This window comes from Panulirus ornatus, chromosome 1 (genome assembly GCF_036320965.1).
Source record: "Panulirus ornatus isolate Po-2019 chromosome 1, ASM3632096v1, whole genome shotgun sequence".
Classification (NCBI taxonomy): domain Eukaryota; kingdom Metazoa; phylum Arthropoda; class Malacostraca; order Decapoda; family Palinuridae; genus Panulirus; species Panulirus ornatus.
In genome coordinates this window covers 15,636,472-15,657,781 of record NC_092224.1, presented here as the reverse complement: position 1 = coordinate 15,657,781, position 21,310 = coordinate 15,636,472, and the positions used below count along the sequence as shown (strand labels likewise).

Genomic DNA, 21,310 nt, shown 5'->3' with positions numbered 1-21,310 from the left:
GCTACTCCTTCCTTAGCTTTTGCCCTGACTTTACCATATGACATTCCCAGATTATTCTTTCCCTTTACTTGAGCTTTGTTTCAGTCAGAGCCAGGACATCCAGGTTTCTTTCCTCAAATATATCACCTATCTCTTCTTTCTTATTTTGGTTACATCCACACACATTTAGAGACCCTGGCTTGAGCCTTCAAGGAGGATGTGCTTTCCATGCTTGGCTTTTCGTACACTGTGAATGGTTGGATGAAGGAGTTAAGTTGCCATGGAAAGAGAAAAGAGATGTGTATGGGCATTATTTGTAGGGAAGGAGTGCAAGTGACTTGTGGAGTTATGTGTTGAAAACCAAATATTAAACTAGGTATTGTGAATACATGGTTTAGAAAGAGGGACATATATGGTTGATAAGGAAGGAAGGAAAGCAGGCATAGTTGGACTGTTTACTAATAGGTAGATGTGCAAAGGAGGGACTCTTGGATGTGAATGTGTTTAGAGGGGCAGCTATGGGATGTGCAGTCATAACATGGAAGTGAGGATGTAGGTTTGTAGAGGCAATAAGAGAAGAGTGTATGGATAGGAAATTAGTTGTGAAAGTAAGCAAGCTTGGAAAAGAGGCGTGTGAGAAGAGATACTAGGAGAGAATGAGCATAGAATGGCAAATGTTGTGATTAAATGAAGCTAGCGAGTAGGTGAGGACTGGGAGGTGTTTAAGGAAACACTATTTTCATGTATGGGAGAGGTACATGGTATGCAGAAGGTGGGAAGTAGACTGATGAGAAAGGGTAGATGGTATGAAGTTAAGGTACTAATGAAGGAAAAAGAGAACTGTTGGCTTTATTGATAGAGAAGGAATACAAGTGACTGGGAGATGTGTGAAAGAATATGTGGCAGGAAGTCAAGAGGAAGGGGCAGGGGCTGAAAAAGAGGGCAAATAAGAAGAGAGGAGAATGAGGATCAGCTTACTTCTGGGATAAGAAGAAAATGTTTTGGAAGGATGTTCATAGTGTGAAAAACAAGAACAAATAGGAACATTGGTAAGGAGGACAAATGGGGAAGTGGTAACAGGTAGAAATGAGGTGAATTAGATGAAGTAAGGATTTTGAAGGATTATTGAATGTATTCAGTGATAGTGTTGCCAGCATGGGATGTTTTAGGCATTAAGGTGTGTCCAGTGATAGCATGACTAGTATGGGATGTTTTGGGCATTGAGATATGTCCTTGAGGGGAGAGAGTTGTGTAAAGTGATTTAGTGAAAAGAAAGGTCATGAAAGTGTTACTTAGGGTGAAGTGCAGCAAAATGGCTGGAGTGATTCGGATTGCAGTTGAATTTCTTAAGAAAAGAGGTGATTGTGTTGATTGCTTAAAATGTAGGTATGCAAAGGAGGGACTCGTGGATGTGAATGTGTTGAGAGGAGCAGTGGTGGATTATACAGTCATTACATGGCAAGTGAGGGTGAAGGTTTGTAGAGGCTATAGGAAAAGAGTATATGGATGGTATGTGGATTGTGAAATTGAGTAGGCTTGGAAAAGGGGCTCGTTAGAAGAGGTACCAGGAAAGAATAAGTATACAGTGGCAAATGGTGTGATTAAATTGAGCTAGAGAGTAGGCAAGAAGTGGGAAGTGTTTATGGAAAAACTGTTTTCATGTATGAGATAAGTACATGGCATCCAGAAGGTGGAAGGTGGACAGATGAAAAAGGGTAGTGAGGAGTGTTATGACAAAGTTCAGGTACAAATGAAAGAAAAAAGCGGGATGTTGGCTTTATTGGTAGAGAAGGAATGCAATTGACTGGGAGATGTATGGGAGAGTAAGTGGCAGGAAGTCGAGAGGAAGGTGCAGGGGCAGAAAAAAGGGGCAAATAAGAAGAGAGGAGAATGAGGATTAGCACACTTCTGAGATAATAAGATGGAAGGATGCTCATAGCTTGTGAAAAATGAGAACAAATGGTAACATTGGTAAGGAGGACAATTGGGGAAGTGGTAACAGCACAAATGAGGGGAATAGATGAAGTAAGTATTTTGAAGGGTTATTATACGTGTTCAGTAATAGCATGGCTAGTATGGGATGTTTTGGGCATGGAGGTGTGTTCTCGAGGTGAGAGAGTCATGGAAAGTGATTTGGTGAAAAGAATGGTGGTGAAAGATTTACTTAGGATGAATTGTAGCAAAATGGCTGGAGTAGATGGGACTGTAGTTGAATTTCATAAGAAAAGGGGTAATTGTGTTGATTAATTAGGGTTTTCAGTGTTTGTATGGCTCATGGTGAAGTGACTGAGGATTGCCTTTGTATAAAGGCGAGGGGGACAAAAGTGAATGTTCAGATTACAGTGGTATAAATTTATTGGGTATAGCTGAGTTGTATGGGAAGGTGTTTGCATGCACAGAGCATCAGATTGGAGAAGAAACAGTGTGGCATCTTAAATGGTTGAGGATGTGTGGATCAGGTTATTTCTTTGTAGAATGTGTGTGAAAAATACTTAGGGGAACAGAAGGACCTGTATGTGGTTTTATGGATCGAGAGAAAGTTGTTAGAAGCAGTAAAGAGTATATATCAAGAGAGTAAGAGGTGTGCAAGTATGAAGAAAGGAGGGTAAGTAGTTCCATGTGTGGGTGGGTCTGCATCAGAGGTGTGTGATACCATAGCTGTATGATTTGTGTTTGGATGGGTTAGTTAAGAAGGTGCATGCAAGGGTCTTTGGGAGAGGAGCAGGTATGCAATTTGTTGGGGCTGGGGGCTGGAAGGCATATCATTTGTTTGCTGACGACACAATGTTGGTGTTAAATTTGAGTGTAAAAGTGCAGAAGCTGGTATCTGAGTTTGGGAGAGTGTCTGAAAGGAGAAAGTAGAGAGTAATTATGAATACAAGCAAGATTATTAGGTTTAGCAGTGAAGACAGGCAGGTTATTTGGAGTGTGGGTTTCAGTGAAGAAAACTTGGAGGAAGCTGAGTGCTGTAGATACCCAGGAGAAGTTACTGCATTGTTGGAACCATAGGAGCTGAAGTGAGCCATAGGGTTTATTTAGGGGCATAGACTTAGCACATTGAAAAATGTGTAGAAAGAGAGATCACTGTCTTTAAGGGCAAAGGTTCATATGTTTTGATGATATGGTAGTCTCCATGATGCTATATGGAAGTGAGGCATGGGTAGGCAGAAATTTTAAGAGGATGGATGTGTTGGAAATTGAATGTTTGAGGACAGTATTTGTTATAAGGACTGTCAGTCACATTTATTATGAGGATAGTCAGTCAAATAAGGAACTAGGCTAAGAGAGAGGTGTGGTAGTAAGAAAAGTATGCAAGAGGGAGCTTAAGAGAGCTTGCAAAAATGGTTTGGACATAAGGAGAGTATGGCTATGAGGGTATATATGTCAGAGGTGGAGAGAACAAGGAAAAGTGGAAAGGCAAGGAGGAACTGGAAGGATGGATGGAGTAAAAACTTTGTATAGCTTCAGGATTTTCACACGAAGGAGGCTGTGAGTCATGCAAGGAACCGAGTGAATTGGAATGATGTGGTATGTGGGAAATGAGTTATTGTCAGTGGGCTGAACCTGGGCAAATGAAGCAATTAGAGGAAACCACAGAAAGGTCTGTGGGGCTTTGTTGTGGATTGGGAGCTTTGGTTATACATTTTAGGTAAAGCGTAGATGTGAGCATATGAAGCCATCTCTTTGTTCTTGGCGCTACCTTAATGAAGTGGGAATTAGCAAACATGAAGGATTGCTGAATGTCTTTGATGGTAGGATATTTGGGTCAGGGAGCTATGCAAAGTGAGAGTCATGGCAAGAGGGTGTGAAAGTCTTGGGTAAAATGAAATATTTTACAGCAGCTGGAGTGGATGGTATTGCAGTTCTATTTTGTAAGAAAGGGAGATAACTGTGTTGTTTATTTGTTAGTAAGGATTTTCACTATGTATGGATCATGGTGAGGCATCTGATGATTGATGGAATGCCTGTATAATGGCACTGTATAAAGGCAAGTTGGACATAGGCACTTGAATTACAGAGGTATAAGTTTACTGAGTGTGTCTGGTAAGTTGTATGGGAGAGTGGGAATTGAGGTGGTGGTGACATAAGCTGACCACCAGATAGGGAATGAAGAATGTGGTTTCAAAATTGATAGAGGATGAGTTCATCAGGTGTTTGCATTGAAGGATGTGAGAAATACTTTAAGAAATAGAAGAATATGTAGCAATTATGGATCTGAAAAAAGTGTATGATAAGGTTAGTAAGGGTTGGTAGATGTTCCTTGCAGATGTTACAAATATATGGAGCGGGAAGAAAGCTGTTAGAACTAGTGAGGAGCTGCTTTCAAGAAATTGAAGTGTGTGCAAGTAAGTAGGTAGGAGGATCTGTGGCATGGTTGTGTGATGTCACCATGGTCACTTATTTTGTTTATGGATGGGGTTGGGAGGGAGGTGAGTGTTAGAGTCTTGGAGAGAAGGCAGGTGTGCATTCTGTTGGGGGTCGAGGTCCTGGGAGATGAGTTAGTTGTTTGCTGATGACATGTTGCTTTTGGCAGATTTGAGTGAAAAACTGTAGAAGTTGGTGTCTGAATTTAGGAGAGTTTGTCAAGGAAAGAAGGTTAGAGTAAATGGGAATAAAATCAATGTCTATTATGTTTAGTGATGGATAAAGACAGGTTGGATGGGAAGTGAGTTTAGATGGATAGAACTTGGAAGAAGTGAATTGTTTAAGATACTTAGGAGTGAACATAGCAGTGAATGGAACCATGTGAGATGAAGTGAACCATAGGTTGGGGAAGGAGGCAAAGGTTCTGGGAGCATTGATGAGTGTGTAGAGAGGTCAGTATCTGGGAGGGCAAAGATAGGCATGGAAAGGTATAGTAGTTCAGACAGTGTTGTATTGTTCCAAGACATGGGCTATTGATGGTACATAAGAGGCTGGAGGTGTTGGAAATGAATTCTTTGAAGACATTATGTGGTGAAAGGAGGGTTGATTGAATAAGAAATGATAAGGTAAGAGAGAGAGGTGTGGTAATAAAATGCTGAAGAGGGTGTACTTAAATTGTTTGGATATATATAGAATATGTTAACAAATAGGATATGTGTCAGAAGTGGAGGGGAGAAAGAGAAGGGGAGATAGAAAGCAGGAGGGGAGTAAGTTTTGAGTGCTCAGGGCCTGAACATGCAGGAAGGTGTAAGGCAGTGCCCAGGATTGAATGAACTGGGGCAGTGTGGTTTACAGGTGGTGACATGAAACATCCCAACCAGAAAAGCTGAACCCATCCTAGGGAAAGTCAGCAAAGAAGCTTCACAGGGATAATCATTGAGCTCACCCAAAGTGCTGAAGTTGGTGTTTCAAGGTCAGGGGAGGGGGATGGAAGGTGAGCATGTCCAATTAGAAGCCGCAGAAATAAGACTATGGTCTGAAGATACTTAGGAAGCAGAAAGGGTGTATGAAGAGTGATAAGGCTCCAAAATTAAGTGGTCAAGTGTATGTGTTGGAAGGCAGGCTGTTTTTTGTTCCTGGTACTACATTGCTACATGGGAAATAGCAAAAAAGCATGAACGAAATAGTTTTCACTTTTTGTATAACATTCCTCAGCTCCTTTTCCACTTAAGCTAGGTAAGATCTTAAAGAACAACAATGGCATCATTTCCACACCTTAAAAATCTGGCTGTTATGTATAAAGTGGGGAAACTAGAGAGTTCATTCACAGCCAAACCACAGACTACTTCACAGTTTACTGTGATTTTTTCACATTCCCTGGTTCATCCCACTTACAGCATGTCTGCCTCTACATACCACACAGTTTCAGCTTGCCCTATCCATTGCATGCCTATCATTTTCCTAAATGTTTAGATCTTGATATTCCAGAGGCTTCTTCATTCCATTCTTCCATTTCCTCCTCTTCCCTTACTCATTTTTCTACCACTTTTGACACATAATTTCTTTGAACGAGTTCCTCTTTGCCCATTATATTTCATATGTCAGAATTATTTTAGCAAACCATGATTGGCCATCTGAAATGATAATCTCTTCTCTTTCCACATATCATTCTCAGTCACTGTTTCATTCATATCCACACTCCTTCCATTTACATTCAAGGCCCAGCATTCTCAGGACTACTGTCCCTTTAAACATACCCATCTTTGCCTTTACAAATTCTGATTTTTCCTTTCTTATGCTCTTTTAACATATTTGGCATGTTGGGGGAGACCTAATCAAGATGCCTTTTGGCATGGGTGCCACAGCCCGATATCAGGTCTTCTCACTTTCCACATAGCTTCATTTTCTTTTTTTTACTGCACTTTTGAGTTCAGGAGTTAATTAAGACATTTCTGAAGTGAATTGTAGAGAAATCAATGTAAAATAAGAAAAAGTTTTGTATATTTTGGCAAGTAGATGATGATGGTGTTAGTGGACTGCTCCTGTGCGAGGTTACACCATGAATGAAAAGTCACCTCTGGCGAGACTGTATCATTAAGAGTACAGTCTCATCAAAGAGTTTCTTACTCCAAAAGAGTCTGTGTTTCTATGCTGCTGGAAGTAGCGCAGCCTGGGGTTGCAGAAATGCTTAGAAAGGTGCTGGATAACACCAAGACTCTTTCAGAGAAATTTGTCACAGGATAATTATACTTAAAAAAGATGATTGATGGTAAGGTCATGAGTTATACAAATTTCAAAAGCAGTATAATTATGAGTAATGGTGTATTTAGATTGTGATTAGCATGCTTTCTGGCACATAAGAAGCTCTAGTGTATCATACACACCCGTAAGGTGGTAGAGGATATTTTAGAAAATTGTATTTTATGGAAAATAGATATTATATACATGACAATTTTGCTTTATTAATAGCAATGCTAAGTAGTGCACACAGGGAATATGGTGGAGGGATTCGTTGGGTGGGTAGCCTCTTCCCCAAGGCACTCATCATACTTAAATAGTGACATTGTTAAATAGGTTTTGTTCTCATCTCCAACCACATTGTTTTGGAACTTTCAGTGTAAATATCGCCCTTTTTTCTAATTTGTAATGATTGGAAAACGAGGAAGTGATCATAACAGTGAAGGACCTTGTCGCAAACACAAAGTGATTGATTTAATGATGAAAATGAAAATTATAAAGAAGCACAAAGACAGGCACACAGGGAATCTGGTGGAGGGATTCATTAGGTGGGCAGCCTCTTCCCCAAGGTACTTGTCTTACTTGTAGAGTGACATTGTTAAATAGGTTTCATTCACATCATTGCTACACTGTTTTGGAACTTGCAGTGTGAATATCACCCTTCTCTCTAATTCATAATGATTGGAAAACAAGCAAGTGATTGATTTAAAGATGAAAATCAAAATTATAAAGAAGCACAGAGACAGGCAAACTTTTTTTCCCATGTCGCCTTAGCTCAGCCTGGCTACCTTGACAGTGAACATAATTTTGAAGGACAGTGAATCCATTAAGGAGCACATGAGAAGTGGCACTAGAGTTCATAAGTTATAGAGATTCTATTGCCGTGGCTGCTCCCTTGAGGGATTTCCAGTTGGAACAGGCACCAGAGATATAGATAGATAGATAAAATGTTGAGCACCTATAAGATCAACTGTCATAATCAAGAAGTGAGCTGATGCTTTCTGTAAGATGGAGATATTATGTTCTATACCGCTGTACCTCATGGTGGTACAAGTGAAGATTAGAAACCTCTTTTAAGATGTTAAAGGAATTTGCAGTAATTTGTTGCTAGTCACGAGTGGGTCAATAGATTTAAGTCTCACTTTATCCCTCATGGTTTCATCCACAGCAATATCCACTCCCAGGCACTTAGATTAGTTTACTTCTGTATCCTACTTCTTTACTAACACCTGTGAGATTTATGTTCTTCATATGCCTTGTTCATTGTATCTTCCTTCTTCCTTCTTTTGTACTTCAGCTTTATTTGGTACTTAGCTGTAACTCTTAATCCTGGGGCAATATAAAGGTGGTTATCATCTCTCATCTCAATATCCTTTCTTTTAATGTGTGTGTGGGTGTGTTCTATATATACCTGACCCCTTACTTACGATATATAAGACTTACTACTATCCATACATTGGACTGGAAAAAAATATTATTGTACTTGATCGCCGTTTCCCGCGTCAGTAAGGTAATGCCAAGAAACAGACGAAGAAAGACCCATTCTCTCATGTGCACACATATATACATGCACATACACATTCATACACTTTGTCGCTGTCTCCCGCATTAGCGAGGCAGCTCAAGGAAACAGACGTGTGGCCCAACCCACCCACATGCACATGTGTATACATACATGTCCGCACACGCACATATGCATACCTATACATCTCATCGTATACATATATATACGTACACAGACATATGCATATATACACACGTACATAATTCATACTTGCTGCCTTTATTCATTCCCATTGCCACCATGCCACACGTGAAATGACAACCCCCCTCCCCCCGCACGCTACATTTGTTCACACTCAGTCTCTAGCTGTCTGTCATGTATAATGCACCGAAACCACAGCTCCCTTTCCACATCCAGGCCCCATTAAACTTTCCATGGTTTACCCCAGACGCTTCAAATGCCATGGTACAATCCACTGATAGCACATCGACCCTAGTATACCACATCATTCCAGTTCACTCATTTCCTTGCACTCCTTTCACCCCCCTGCATGTTCAGGCCACGATTGCTCAAAATCTTTTTCACTCCATCTTTCCACCTCCAATTTGGTCTCCCACTTCTCATTCCCTCCACCTCTGACACATATATCCTCTTTGTCAATCTTTCCTCACTCATTCTCTCCATGTGACCAAACCATTTCAATACACCCTTCCCTTCACTTCCTCCAGTTTTTCTCCATTTAAACTTACCTCCCAATTGACTTGTCCCTCAACCCTACTGTACCTAATAACCTTGCTCTTATTCACATTTACTCTCAGCTTTCTTCTATCACACACTTTACCAAACTCAGTCGCCAGCTTCTACAGTTTCTCATCCGAATCAGCCACCAGCACTGTATCATCAGCGAACAACTGACTCACTTCTCAAGCCCTCTCATCCACAACAGACTGCATACTTGCCCCTCTCTCCAAAACTCTTGCATTCATCTCCTTAACAACCCCATCCATAAACAAATCAAACAACCATGGAGACATCATGCACCCCTGCTGCAAACCGACATTCACTGAGAACCAATCTTTTTCCTCTCTTCCTGCTTGTACACATGCCTTACATCCTTGATAAAAACTTTTCACTGGTTCTATCAACTTGCCTCCCACACCATCTACTCTTAATACCTTCCACAGAGCATCTCTATCAACTCTATCATATTCCTTCTCCAGATCCATAAATGCTACTTATAAATCCCTTTGTTTTTCTAAGTATTCCTCACGTACATTCTTCAAAGCAAAGACCTAATCCAAACATCCTCTTCCTTTTCTGTAACCACATTGCTCTTCCCCAATCTGATGTTCTGTACATGCCTTCACCCTCTCAATCAATACTCTCCCATGTAATTTCCCAGGATACTCAGCAAACTTATAACTCTGTAAATTGAGCACTCACCTTTATCCCCTTTGCCTTTGTACAATGGCACTATGCATGCATTCCACCAGTCCTTAGGCACTTCACCATGAGCCATACATACATTGAATATCCACACCAACCAGTCAACAACACAGTCACCCCCTTTTATGATAAATTCCACTGCAGTACCATCCAAACCTGCCACCTTGCCGGCTTTCAATCTTCCACAAAGCTTTTACTACCTCTTCTTTGTTTATACCAAATCATTCTCCTTGACCCTCTCTTTTTGCACACCACCTCAACCAAAACACCCTACATCTGCCAGTCTATCATCTAACACATTCAACAAACCTTCAAAATACACACTCCATATCCTTCTCACATCACCACTACTTGTTATTACCTCCCTATTAACCCCCTTCACTGATGCTCCCATTTGTTCTCTTGTCTTACGCACTTTATTTTCCTCCTTCCAAAACATTTTTTATACTCCCTAAAGTTTAATGATACTCTCTCAGCCCAACTCTTTATTTGCCCTCCTTTTCACCTCTTGCACCTTTCTCTTGACCTCCTGCCTCTTTCTTATATACATCTCCCAATCATTTGCACTATTTTTCTGCAAAACCCGTGCAAATGTCTCTCTCTTCTCTTTCACTAATGATCTTACTTCTTCATCCCACCACTCACTACCCTTTTTAATCTGCCCACCTCCCAAGCTTCTCATGCCACAAGCATCTTTTGCACAAGCCATCACTGCTTCCCTCAATACATCCCATCCTCCCCACTCCCCTTACGTCCTTTACTCTCACCTTTTTCCATTCTGTACTTAGTCTCTCCTGGTACTTCCTCACACAAGTCTCTTCCCAAGCTCACTTACTCACCACTCTCTTCTCCCCAACATTCTCTCTTCGTTTCTGAAAACCTCTGCAAATCTTCACCTTCGCCTCCACAAGATAATGATCAGACATCCCTCCAGTTGCACCTCTCTGCACATTAACATCCAAAAGTCTCTCCTTCACACGCCTATCAATTAACACGTAATCCAATAATGCTCTCTGGCCATCTCTCCTACTTACATATGTGTACTTATGTATATCTCTCTTTTAAACCAGGTATTCCCAGTCACCAGTTCTTTTTCAGCACACAAATCTACAAGCTCTTTACCATTTCCATTTACAACACTGAACACCCCATGTACATCAATTATTCCCTCAACTGCCACATTACTCACCTTTGCATTCAAATCACCCATCACTATAACCTGGTCTCGTGCATGAAAACTGCTCACCCTCTCACTCACCTGCTCACAAATCACTTGCCTCATGACCTTTCTTCTCATGCCCAGGTGCATAGGCCCCAATAATCACCCATCTCTCTTCATCCACTTTCAGTTTTACCCATATGAATCTAGAGTGTACTTTCTTACACTCTATCACATACTCCCACCACTCCTGTTTCAGGAGTAGTGCTACTCCTTCCATTGCTTTTGTCCTCTCACCAACCTTTGACTTTACTCCCAAAACATTCCCAAACCACTTCCCCTTTACCCTTGAGCTTCGTTTCACTCAGAGCCAAAACATCCAGGTTCCTTCCCTCAAACATACTACCTGTCTCTTTTTTTCTCATCTTGGTTACATCCACACACATTTAGACACCCCAATCTGAGCCTTCGAGGAGATGAGCACTCCCCGCATGACTCCTTCTATTTCCCGTTTTAGAAAGTTAAGGTAAACGGAGGGGAAGGTTTCTAGCCCCCTGCTCCCGTCCCCTTTAATCGCCTTCTACGACATGCGGGGAATGCGTGAGAAGTATTCTTTCTCCCTTATCCCTAGGGATGTACATATCAGCATATATACATACTTATACATGCATACACATAGATAAGAATTTTGAATATGAACTAAAGAATCAAATAAAAGGTAAAAAGAAACTACAGATCCATATAGTTAAGCTGACTGATAAATAGCAAGATAATCATGGTAGAAATTGAGTTCAACTTGCATCCATTTTGAGATCCTACCTTTTCGTCAGAATGGAACGCAGACGTATATTGGGAAGGGGGTGTATATTGTGTATATACAGAGAGAGGTAGTGGGTGGATGATTGAGTGATGGGAATTACAGGGTTGCCAAATAATTGGTGGTAGATTTTATATTTTTTATGCTTAAGAAGAAGAAGGCATTTAAAAAAAAGGATTGATTGAATGCAAGAATTGCTTAGTTGCTGAATAACTGATAAAATATTTTGTATTTGTATTGCTCTGAGGGGAATGAAGCATTGAAAAATGGAATATCTTAGAATTCACTTTTTGAAAAATTTTAATTTCACAGGTCAATGGTACTGAGTGGTCTTGGCGTAATCTAAATACCCTCTGTTGGGCTGTTGGGTCCATTAGTGGGGCTATGCCAGAAGAAGATGAAAAACGCTTCTTAGTCATCGTTATCAAGGATTTGCTTGGTCTCTGTGAGCAGAAGAGAGGCAAGGACAACAAAGCAATTATTGCCTCAAATATCATGTACATTGTTGGACAGTATCCCAGATTCCTTCGTATACACTGGCGCTTCCTCAAGACTGTCATCAACAAACTTTTTGAATTTATGCATGGTGAGTACAGGTATATTGAAGACTAGTTTATGCTTGGTAAGAACAGGCATAATTCAGTCTAGCAGTAGTTAAAGTGCCCAGTCTGTATGGATTAGATATGGTCGTGGGTCTGGTCAGTCTGTAGTGCGAGTTGCCACGGTATATAGAACTAATTCTTTGGCTAGGAAAATTGTGTCAGAGATGATCACAGCTTTTCTCAGAAAATATGGTAAAGGATTATTAGTTCTGTTAGCATTATAATTTTTTAATATTTATATGAATATGATTAAGGTTTGTGTAGTCATTTATGAATAGTTTTCCTTAGAGCTCAAATTCATATTTTGTTTTTATGTCAGCAAAAAGTCATTTAGAAGATGCTAGATGCTATTGAGATAGGGGCTCGAATTGGAAAAAAAACGAAATGTTAATGAACAGAGGGGTTATACTTATTTATCTCAAAGTTTGATCTTGATACTTTTTAATGAAACAAACTGCTGGGTAATTATAAAAGTAGTTTCTTTAATGACTGCTCTACTCTTTCTCAAAATTAGAAACTCACGATGGTGTTCAGGACATGGCTTGTGACACCTTCATCAAAATTGCTCAGAAATGCCGTCGTCAATTTGTACAGATGCAAGTAGGAGAAGCCATGCCCTTCATCGAGGAAATACTCTCTTCCATTAATTCTATAATCTGTGATTTACAACCCCAGCAGGTAAGCAACACCTTTGTTCATATCCTGTTAATTTTTAAGACGTTGCCAAATTTAGTATTGCAGGTAATCTAATTTAATCTCACGTTAAGAATGTGATTCTTTTCATTACATTTCTTGATTTGCTGCATACCATTCATATATCTGATAATCTTACTGTTGTTCTGTACCCTTCATGATTATTTGGTAAGATAGCTGTATGATACATTCTGCATTAATTTCTTGAAAGCCATGCTAAGTATTGAAAAATTTCTAGTTAAGGCTTTGGACATTGCTGTTGATGAATCAACTTAATTTGTGAAATTAATTTAGAAGTGCTTGCTTGTTGTAGTGTTGAGGCCTTTCTTTACACTACAGTACTAAGATTAGGGTATGGATGAATGATCTAGGAGACTTTATGTGCACTTGATCCACCTCCTGTAAATGGGGATGAAGTCATGATATTGTTTGTTAAAGGTGCATGCACATTTACCAGAACAGATATTCCTAACACTCTGTGTTGTGAATGTAAAGGCAGTTAAGTTTTTAATGTGTGAGCAATGCAGTGGCAGGAACAGACGAACAATAGCCTCATTCTTACATTACCCGTCTCCAGCTGTCATGTATAATTTTCTGAAATTAGAGACCACCATTCACAGGCAAACCCTCCCCTTCTTGTATTTAGGCTTTTAAAAGTTGGAACAAAAAGGTGCTCATTCTTCACGAAGTCTCAAGCTGGGGTGTCTGAATGTGTTTGGACATTACCAAGATAAGAAGAGAGAGATAGGTTGTATGTTTGAGGAAAGGAACCTAGATGTTCCAGCTCAGAAGGAAAGAAAGCTCAAGGGAAAGTGGTAATAATAGTTTGGGAATGTCTTGGGGTTTTTTATGTGGGTGAGAGCAAAGGAAGTGGTAGCACTTTTGCTGAAGGAGTTGTGGGATTGTGCAAAAGAGTGTAAGGAAGTAAGCTCCAGACTGATGAGGGTAAAAATGAAAGTGGATTATGGGAAGTGGTTGATTTTTATGGATTATACTCCAGGCTATGAGTAGAATGATGAAGAGAGGCAAGTGGTTTGGGAGCAGTAGAGTGTAGGTTAGCAGTTTTGGCATGAGAGATTGGATATTAGTGATTGGGTGATTTGAATGCGAACATGAATAATGTGGCAATGTAGAGTATAATTTGCAGGCATTTGACATTCAATTAGGTGAATAGAAATTGTGAATAGGCTGTAGAGTTGTGTGCTGAAAAAGATGAGGTGATTGGGAATATGCGTTTTAAAAAGAGGAACATACATAAGCATATGTGCAAGTGTAGGAAAGATGGTTAGCAGGATTGATTTGATTACATACTAGTTGATAGGCATACAAAGAGAGACACTTGGATGTGAATATGCTAGACATTCAAAAGAAACTATTGGAAGTGATTGTGCTAAGAAGGGTAGCTGGTGGCATGTGTTATGATTACCAGGTGTAGGCAAGGGTGAAGAATTGTAGAGGTTTTCGGAAAACAGGAAATGATAATGACGGTAAGAGGGTGGTGAAAGTAATCGACCTCAGAAAAGAGACACATGTGAAGATATATTAGGAGACATTGAGTGTAGAATGTTAAAAAGTGAGAGCAAGCAAAGCTTGGGGAATGGGTGAGGAGTGGGAGGTTTAGGGAAGCAATGCTGGCATGTGTGAGGTAGGTGGACAGGTGAGAAACATTAGTGTGTGGTAGGTGGACAGATGAGAAACATTAGTGTGTGGTGGGATGACGATGTAAAGTTGTTAGTGAATGAGAAAAAAGAGGTGTATGGGTGGTACTTACAGGGAATTTAGTGAATTTAGAGATGGTTTGGTATTGTAAAGTTAATGTTAATTAAAGTAAAGTAAGGGATTATGAGGGTAAATTCTAAAGAAACATTACCCTTGTAAGAGCGAATGCAGCCTTTCTTTGTCTGTTCCTAGCATTACCTTGCTAACACATGAAAAGGTGAACAAATTTGAAAAATGTAGGTGAAGAAAGGCTGATTGTGGAAATGGGTTTATAAGATCATGATAAACCATTTAGTATACTATTTTCTTTTCAAACCTCATGAAAAGACAGTTGCTTATCTATGTGTAATGAATGTGATTAAGATGCAAACAATGCAAGTTCATAAAATAGTTGGTTTATTTTGCATTCAAGTTGTTATTGAAAGAAAAAAGAATGGTGTTTTGGCTGATCTGCAGTGAAGGAGTGCGATTGATTGGGAGATGTTACAGGATGAAGTGGCATGAAGTTAAGAGGAGGGAGCCGGGGCTAAAAGGTGAGGACATGGGAGAGTTAGGAGAGAGAATAAACTTTATGGAGAGTAAGAAAATATTTTGGAAGGAAGTGAAGTGTGTGTGGAGCACAAGAGAGTAAATGGGAGCATCAATTAAGGAAGTGGACGGGAAAGTGGTAAAAAGCAAAGAAATGGTGAAGAGATGGTGAGTATTTTGAAAGATGTGTTCAGTGTGGTAGAGTGTAGGCTGGCATGTATGGGATGTGGAGATATGCAAAGCAAGAGAATTGCAGTATGTGCTTTGGTGAAAACAGAAGTGATGGTGAATCGCTTATGTAAAATGAAGTTTGTCTTTTTAATTGAGTCTAGTAGATGAGATTGCATTTATTTTTCTCAAGAAAGGAGGTAACGGTAGTTGATTGGTTAGTTAGTATTTTCTTTATATGCATGGCTCAGGATGAGGTGCCTCAGGATTGGCAGAATGCCTGTATAGGGATATTGTACAAGATAATGAGGGTGAATGTTAAATGCTCAGATTACAGAGTATAAGTTTGTTGAAACGTTCATAGAGCATCAGACTGGGGAGGAACATTGTGGATATATAGACCAGATATTTGGAGAAACTGTGCAAGAAATATCAAGAGAAACTAAAATTTTTATGTGTTACTTATGAATCTGGAGAAAGTGTGTAATAATGGTTGATAGAAATGCTTTGTTGAAGGTGTTGTGAATAGATGGCATAGAAGAATAGCTACTAGAAGCCAAGAGGAGTGTTCAAGTGGGAAGAGAAGAGGGTAAATACTTCCTGGTAAAAGTTGGTCTGTGGTATTAGTGTTCAATGTCACCATAGCTGTTTAGCCTGTTTATAGATGGGGTGGTGAAGGATTTGAATGAAAGGGTTTTGGGAAGGGGTGACTGCAGTCTGTTGAGTTTGGGGGATGGGAGGTAAATCAGTTGTAGTTTGACAGTGACACAGTGCTGATGGAAGATTCAAATGAGAAAGTGCAGAAGCTAGTTTCTGAGTTTGGAGAGAGAGAGAGAGAGAGAGAGAGAGAGAGAGAGAGAGAGAGAGAGAGAGAGAGAGAGAGAAGAGAGAGAGATTGGAGTGTGAGTTTGGATGGAGAGGACTTGGAAGAAGTGGTGTGTTTTAGTTACTGGGAATGGATATGATAGCAGATGAAATTATGGGAGCTGAAGGAATCCATACGGTGTTGAAGGGGCTAAGGTCCAGAGTGCATTGAGGAGTATAGAAAGAGAGGTCACTGTCTGTGAGGGAAAGTATTGGTAAGCTTGATGTTGTAATAGTTCCAGCAGTGTTGAATGGATGCAAGACACAGTCTGTAGATAAGATAGTATAGAATAGGGTGGGTGCATTGGATATTGAATGTTTGAGGAGAGTATGTGGTGTGAATAATGTATCAAATAAATGATAGGATAAGAAAGTTGAGCCAGTAAAAAGAGTTTGTATGATAGAAGTGAAGCAGTTGTGCTGAAATGATTTGGATGAATATAGAGTATGAGTGAGGAGACGATGACTAATGGCATACATGTCAAAAGTGGAGGGAATATGCAGAATGGGAAATTAAAGAGGAGATGGAATGATGGAGTGAAAGATTGAAAGATCTCTGAGTGATGGGGCCTGAACATGCAGGAGGTTGTGAGGCCTGCTTGGGATAGAGCAAGTTGAAGTGATGTGGTATACAGAGTTTGACGTGCTGTCAGTGGGCTGAACCAGGTCATATGTGGTAGTCAGGAGTGACCACAGAAAGGTCTGCTGAGCTTAGAGGGGGCTCTGTTTTCACTACATAATGCATGACAACTAGAGAATGCATTTGAGCCAATGAGGCTGTTTTTTGTCTGTTTCTGGTGTTACTTCATTTTACAGGAAACATTGAACAAGTATGAAAAGAACAATCTTTGAGATGTCAGATGATCACAGATATTTATCTTTTTCACTTCTGTGTGGGTGCGCATGGGATAGAGCAGATTGGAGTGATGTATGTAAGGGGCGACTTGCTGTCTGTAGGCTGAACTGGGGCATGTGAAGCGTTGTGGTATATCATGGAAAGGTATATAAGGCTTATCTGTGGATAGGGGGCACTGGTTTTGGAGCATTATACATTACAGCTAGGGTGTATTTGTGAGCAAATGAGGCTGTTTTTTATATGTACCTGATGCAACATTGCTTTGTGGCAAATGGTGAACAATTGTGAAAAAAAAACTTATAGTAACTACATTGTCTGTACAGTTTTTGAATTATTGTCATCTTGGTAATGAAGTGTATTTTCCTGCAGGTTCACACCTTTTATGAAGCAGTTGGTTACATGATTAGTGCACAGACTGACCAGGTTGTCCAAGAACACCTCATAGAAAAATACATGATGCTTCCCAATCAAGTTTGGGATGAGATCATTAACCAGGCATCTCGGGTTAGTTATTATTTTTATTATGTTTTAAGATGTTGTATAGTTTTTTATATTAGTTTGATGTAATGTGGTAATGGTAGGTATATTTAAAATGTCATTCTCATGATATATTCCCATACACTTTAATAGGCATTAGTGCATTAACCTTCCTCATCACCCCTTCCTTTAGCAAATTTAACAGAAAAGCTGATATCCCACTTCCATGCTGCAGACATATCTTCACCTGGAACTGCTCGCCCTCCTCCCTACCTTTTCACTTCCACACCTTACTCTCTCAATAAAAACTCTTTCATTGGTTCTGGTAGCTTTTATTCTACATCATTTATTCATTGCCCCCTCCTCAGAGTTTCTCTATCAACCCAGTAATATGCTTTCTTTAAATCCATAAATGCCACATGCAAATCCTTTTTCTCTGTATGTTTATCTATCTATCTATCTGTCTCTCTCTGTACATATATCTCTGATGCTTGTTCTAATTGGAACCCACTCAAAGAGGTGACCAGGGCAACAGAGTCTCTGTGTCTATCTATATCTCTGATGCCTGTTCCAAGTGAAACTCGATAACTAAAAGAACTCCAGTGCTGCTTCTTAGCCTTTAATGCCTTGCCCTTAACAGGCTACTGGCAGAGAGCAAATCAAATGCTCCTAATGACTATTTTTGTCTAATGCTCTTACCTGCTACTTCTTCCTAATATATATTTATTTATTTGTTTTACTTAATTGCTGTTTCCCGCGTCAGCAAGGTAGCGCAAGGAAACAGACAAAGAATGGCTGCTTCCTAGCCTTTAGTGCCTCACCCTTAAAAGGCCATTGGCAGAGAGCTACTCAAATGCTCTTAATGACTACTTCTGTCTAATGCTCTTACCTGCTACTTCTTCCTAATATATATTTATTTATTTATTTATTTATTTATTTATTTATTTATTTTTTTTTTTTTGTCGCTGTCTCCCACGTTTGCGAGGTAGCGCAAGGAAACAGACGAAAGAAATGGCCCAACCACCCCCACACACATGTATATACATACGTCCACACATGCAAATATACATACCTACACAGCTTTCCATGGTTTACCCCAGACGCTTCACATGCCCTGATTCAATCCACTGACAGCACGTCAACCCCGTTATACCACATTGATCCAATTCACTCTATTCCTTGCCCTCCTTTCACCCTCCTGCATGTTCAGGCCCCGATCACACAAAATCTTTTTCACTCCATCTTTCCACCTCCAATTTGGTCTCCCTCTTCTCCTCGTTCCCTCCACCTCCGACACATATATCCTCTTGGTCAATCTTTCCTCACTCAGTGCTGCTTCTTAGCCTTTAGTGCCTCACCCTTAAAAGGCCATTGGCAGAGAGCTACTCAAATGCTCTTAATGACTACTTCTGTCTAATGCTCTTACCTGCTACTTCTTCCTAATATATATTTATTTATTTATTTTGCTTTGTCGCTGTCTCCCGCGTTTGCGAGGTAGCGCAAGGAAACAGACAAAGAATGGCTGCTTCCTAGCCTTTAGTGCCTCACCCTTAAAAGGCCATTGGCAGAGAGCTACTCAAATGCTCTTAATGACTACTTCTGTCTAATGCTCTTACCTGCTACTTCTTCCTAATATATATTTATTTATTTATTTATTTATTTATTTATTTATTTATTTATTTATTTTACTTAATCGCAGTTTCCCACATCACCGAGGTAGTGCAAGGAAACAGACAAAGAATGGCTGCTTCCTAGCCTTTAGTGCCTCACCCTTAAAAGGCCATTGGCAGAGAGCTACTCAAATGCTCTTAATGACTACTTCTGTCTAATGCTCTTACCTGCTACTTCTTCCTAATATATATTTATTTATTTATTTTACTTAATCGCAGTTTCCCACATCACCGAGGTAGTGCAAGGAAACAGACAAAGAATGGCTGCTTCCTAGCCTTTAGTGCCTCACCCTTAAAAGGCCATTGGCAGAGAGCTACTCAAATGCTCTTAATGACTACTTCTGTCTAATGCTCTTACCTGCTACTTCTTCCTAATATATATTTATTTATTTATTTATTTATTTATTTATTTTACTTAATCGCAGTTTCCCACATCACCGAGGTAGTGCAAGGAAACAGACAAAGAATGGCTGCTTCCTAGCCTTTAGTGCCTCACCCTTAAAAGGCCATTGGCAGAGAGCTACTCAAATGCTCTTAATGACTACTTCTGTCTAATGCTCTTACCTGCTTTTTTTTTTTTTTTTTTCCCCCCCCTTTTTTAAATTTTTTTTTTTTTTTTTTTTTTCCCCCCCCCCCAAAAAAAAAAAAAGGGGGGGGGGCCCCCCCTTTTTTTTTTTTCCCCAAAATAAAATTTTTTTTTTTGGGCCCCCCCGGGGGGCCCCCCCCCCCAAAAAAAATTTCCCCCCCCCCTTTAAAAATTTTTTTTCCCCCTTTTCCCCCTTTTTTCCCCTTTTTTTAAAAAAAAAATTTTTTTTAATTTTTTTTTCCCCCCCCCCGGGTTTTTTTTTTTTTCCCCCAAAAAAAACCCCCCCCCGGGGGGGGGCCCCCCCAAAAAAAAAAAAATTTTTTTTCCACACCCCCCTTTTAAAAAACCCCCCCCCCCCAAAACCCCCCCAAAATTTCCCCCCCCTTTTTTTTTTTTTCCCCCCCCCCCCCCCCTTTTTTTCCCCCCCCCTTTTTCCGGGCCCCCTTTCCCCCCCCTTTTTCCCCCCCCAAAAAAAAATTTTTTTCCCCCCCTTTTTCCCCCCCTTTTTCCCTCCCCCCCCCCCCCAAACCCCCCCAAAACCCTTTTTTTTCCCCCCTTTTTCCCCCCTTTTTCAAAACACCCTCTTCTGCTCTCTCAACCACGCTCTTTTTATTTCCACACATCTCTCTTACCCTTACGTTACTTACTCGATCAAACCACCTCACACCACACATTGTCCTCAAACTTCTCATTTCCAGCACATCCATCCTCCTGCGCACAGCTCTATCCATAGCCCACGCCTCGCAACTATACAACATTGTTGGAACCACTATTCCTTCAAACATACCCATTTTTGCTTTCCGAGATAATGTTCTCGACTTCCACACATTCTTCAAGGCTCCCAGAATTTTCGCCCCCTCCCCCACCCTATGATCCACTTCCGCTTCCATGGTTCCATCCGCTGCCAGATCCACTCCCAGATATCTAAAACACTTTACTTCCTCCAGTTTTTCTCCATTCAAACTTACCTCCCAATTGACTTGACCCTCAACCCTACTGTACCTAATAACCTTGCTCTTATTCACATTTACTCTTAACTTTCTTCTTTCACACACTTTACCAAACTCAGTCACCAGCTTCTGCAGTATCTCACATGAATCAGCCACCAGCGCTGTATCATCAGCGAACAACAACTGACTCACTTCCCAAGCTCTCTCATCCACAACAGACTTCATACTTGCCCCTCTTTCCAAAACTCTTGCATTCACCTCCCTAACAACCCCATCCATAAACAAATTAAACAACTATGGAGACATCACACACCCCTGCCGCAAACCTACATTCACTGAGAACCAATCACTTTCCTCTCTTCCTACATGTACACATGCCTTACATCCTCGATAAAAACTTTTCACTGCTTCTAACAACTTGCCTCCCGCTTCATATATTCTTAATACCTTCCACAGAGCATCTCTATCAACTCTATCATATGCCTTCTCCAGATCCATAAATGCTACATACAAATCCATTTGCTTTTCTAAGTATTTCTCACATACATTCTTCAAAGCAAACACCTGATCCACACATCCTCAACCACTTCTGAAACCACACTGCTCTTCCTCAATCTAATGCTCTGTACATGCCTTCACCCTCTCAATCAATACCCTCCCATATAATTTACCAGGGATACTCAACAAAC

At 40.3% G+C, this 21,310-nt stretch overlaps 1 protein-coding gene across 3 annotated transcripts in view; it reads left to right on the top strand.

Moving 5' to 3' along the window:
- emb (exportin-1 emb) overlaps window positions 1-21,310 on the top strand; it is a 149,085-nt gene that overhangs the window by 90,057 nt on the left and 37,718 nt on the right. For all 3 annotated transcript variants that reach the window (XM_071678569.1, XM_071678751.1, XM_071678663.1), the window contains exons 11-13: window positions 11,821-12,094; window positions 12,625-12,788; window positions 17,308-17,442. In XM_071678569.1, coding sequence (XP_071534670.1) covers window positions 11,821-12,094; window positions 12,625-12,788; window positions 17,308-17,442 — 573 coding nt within the window. The remainder of the gene's footprint in view (window positions 1-11,820; window positions 12,095-12,624; window positions 12,789-17,307; window positions 17,443-21,310) is intronic.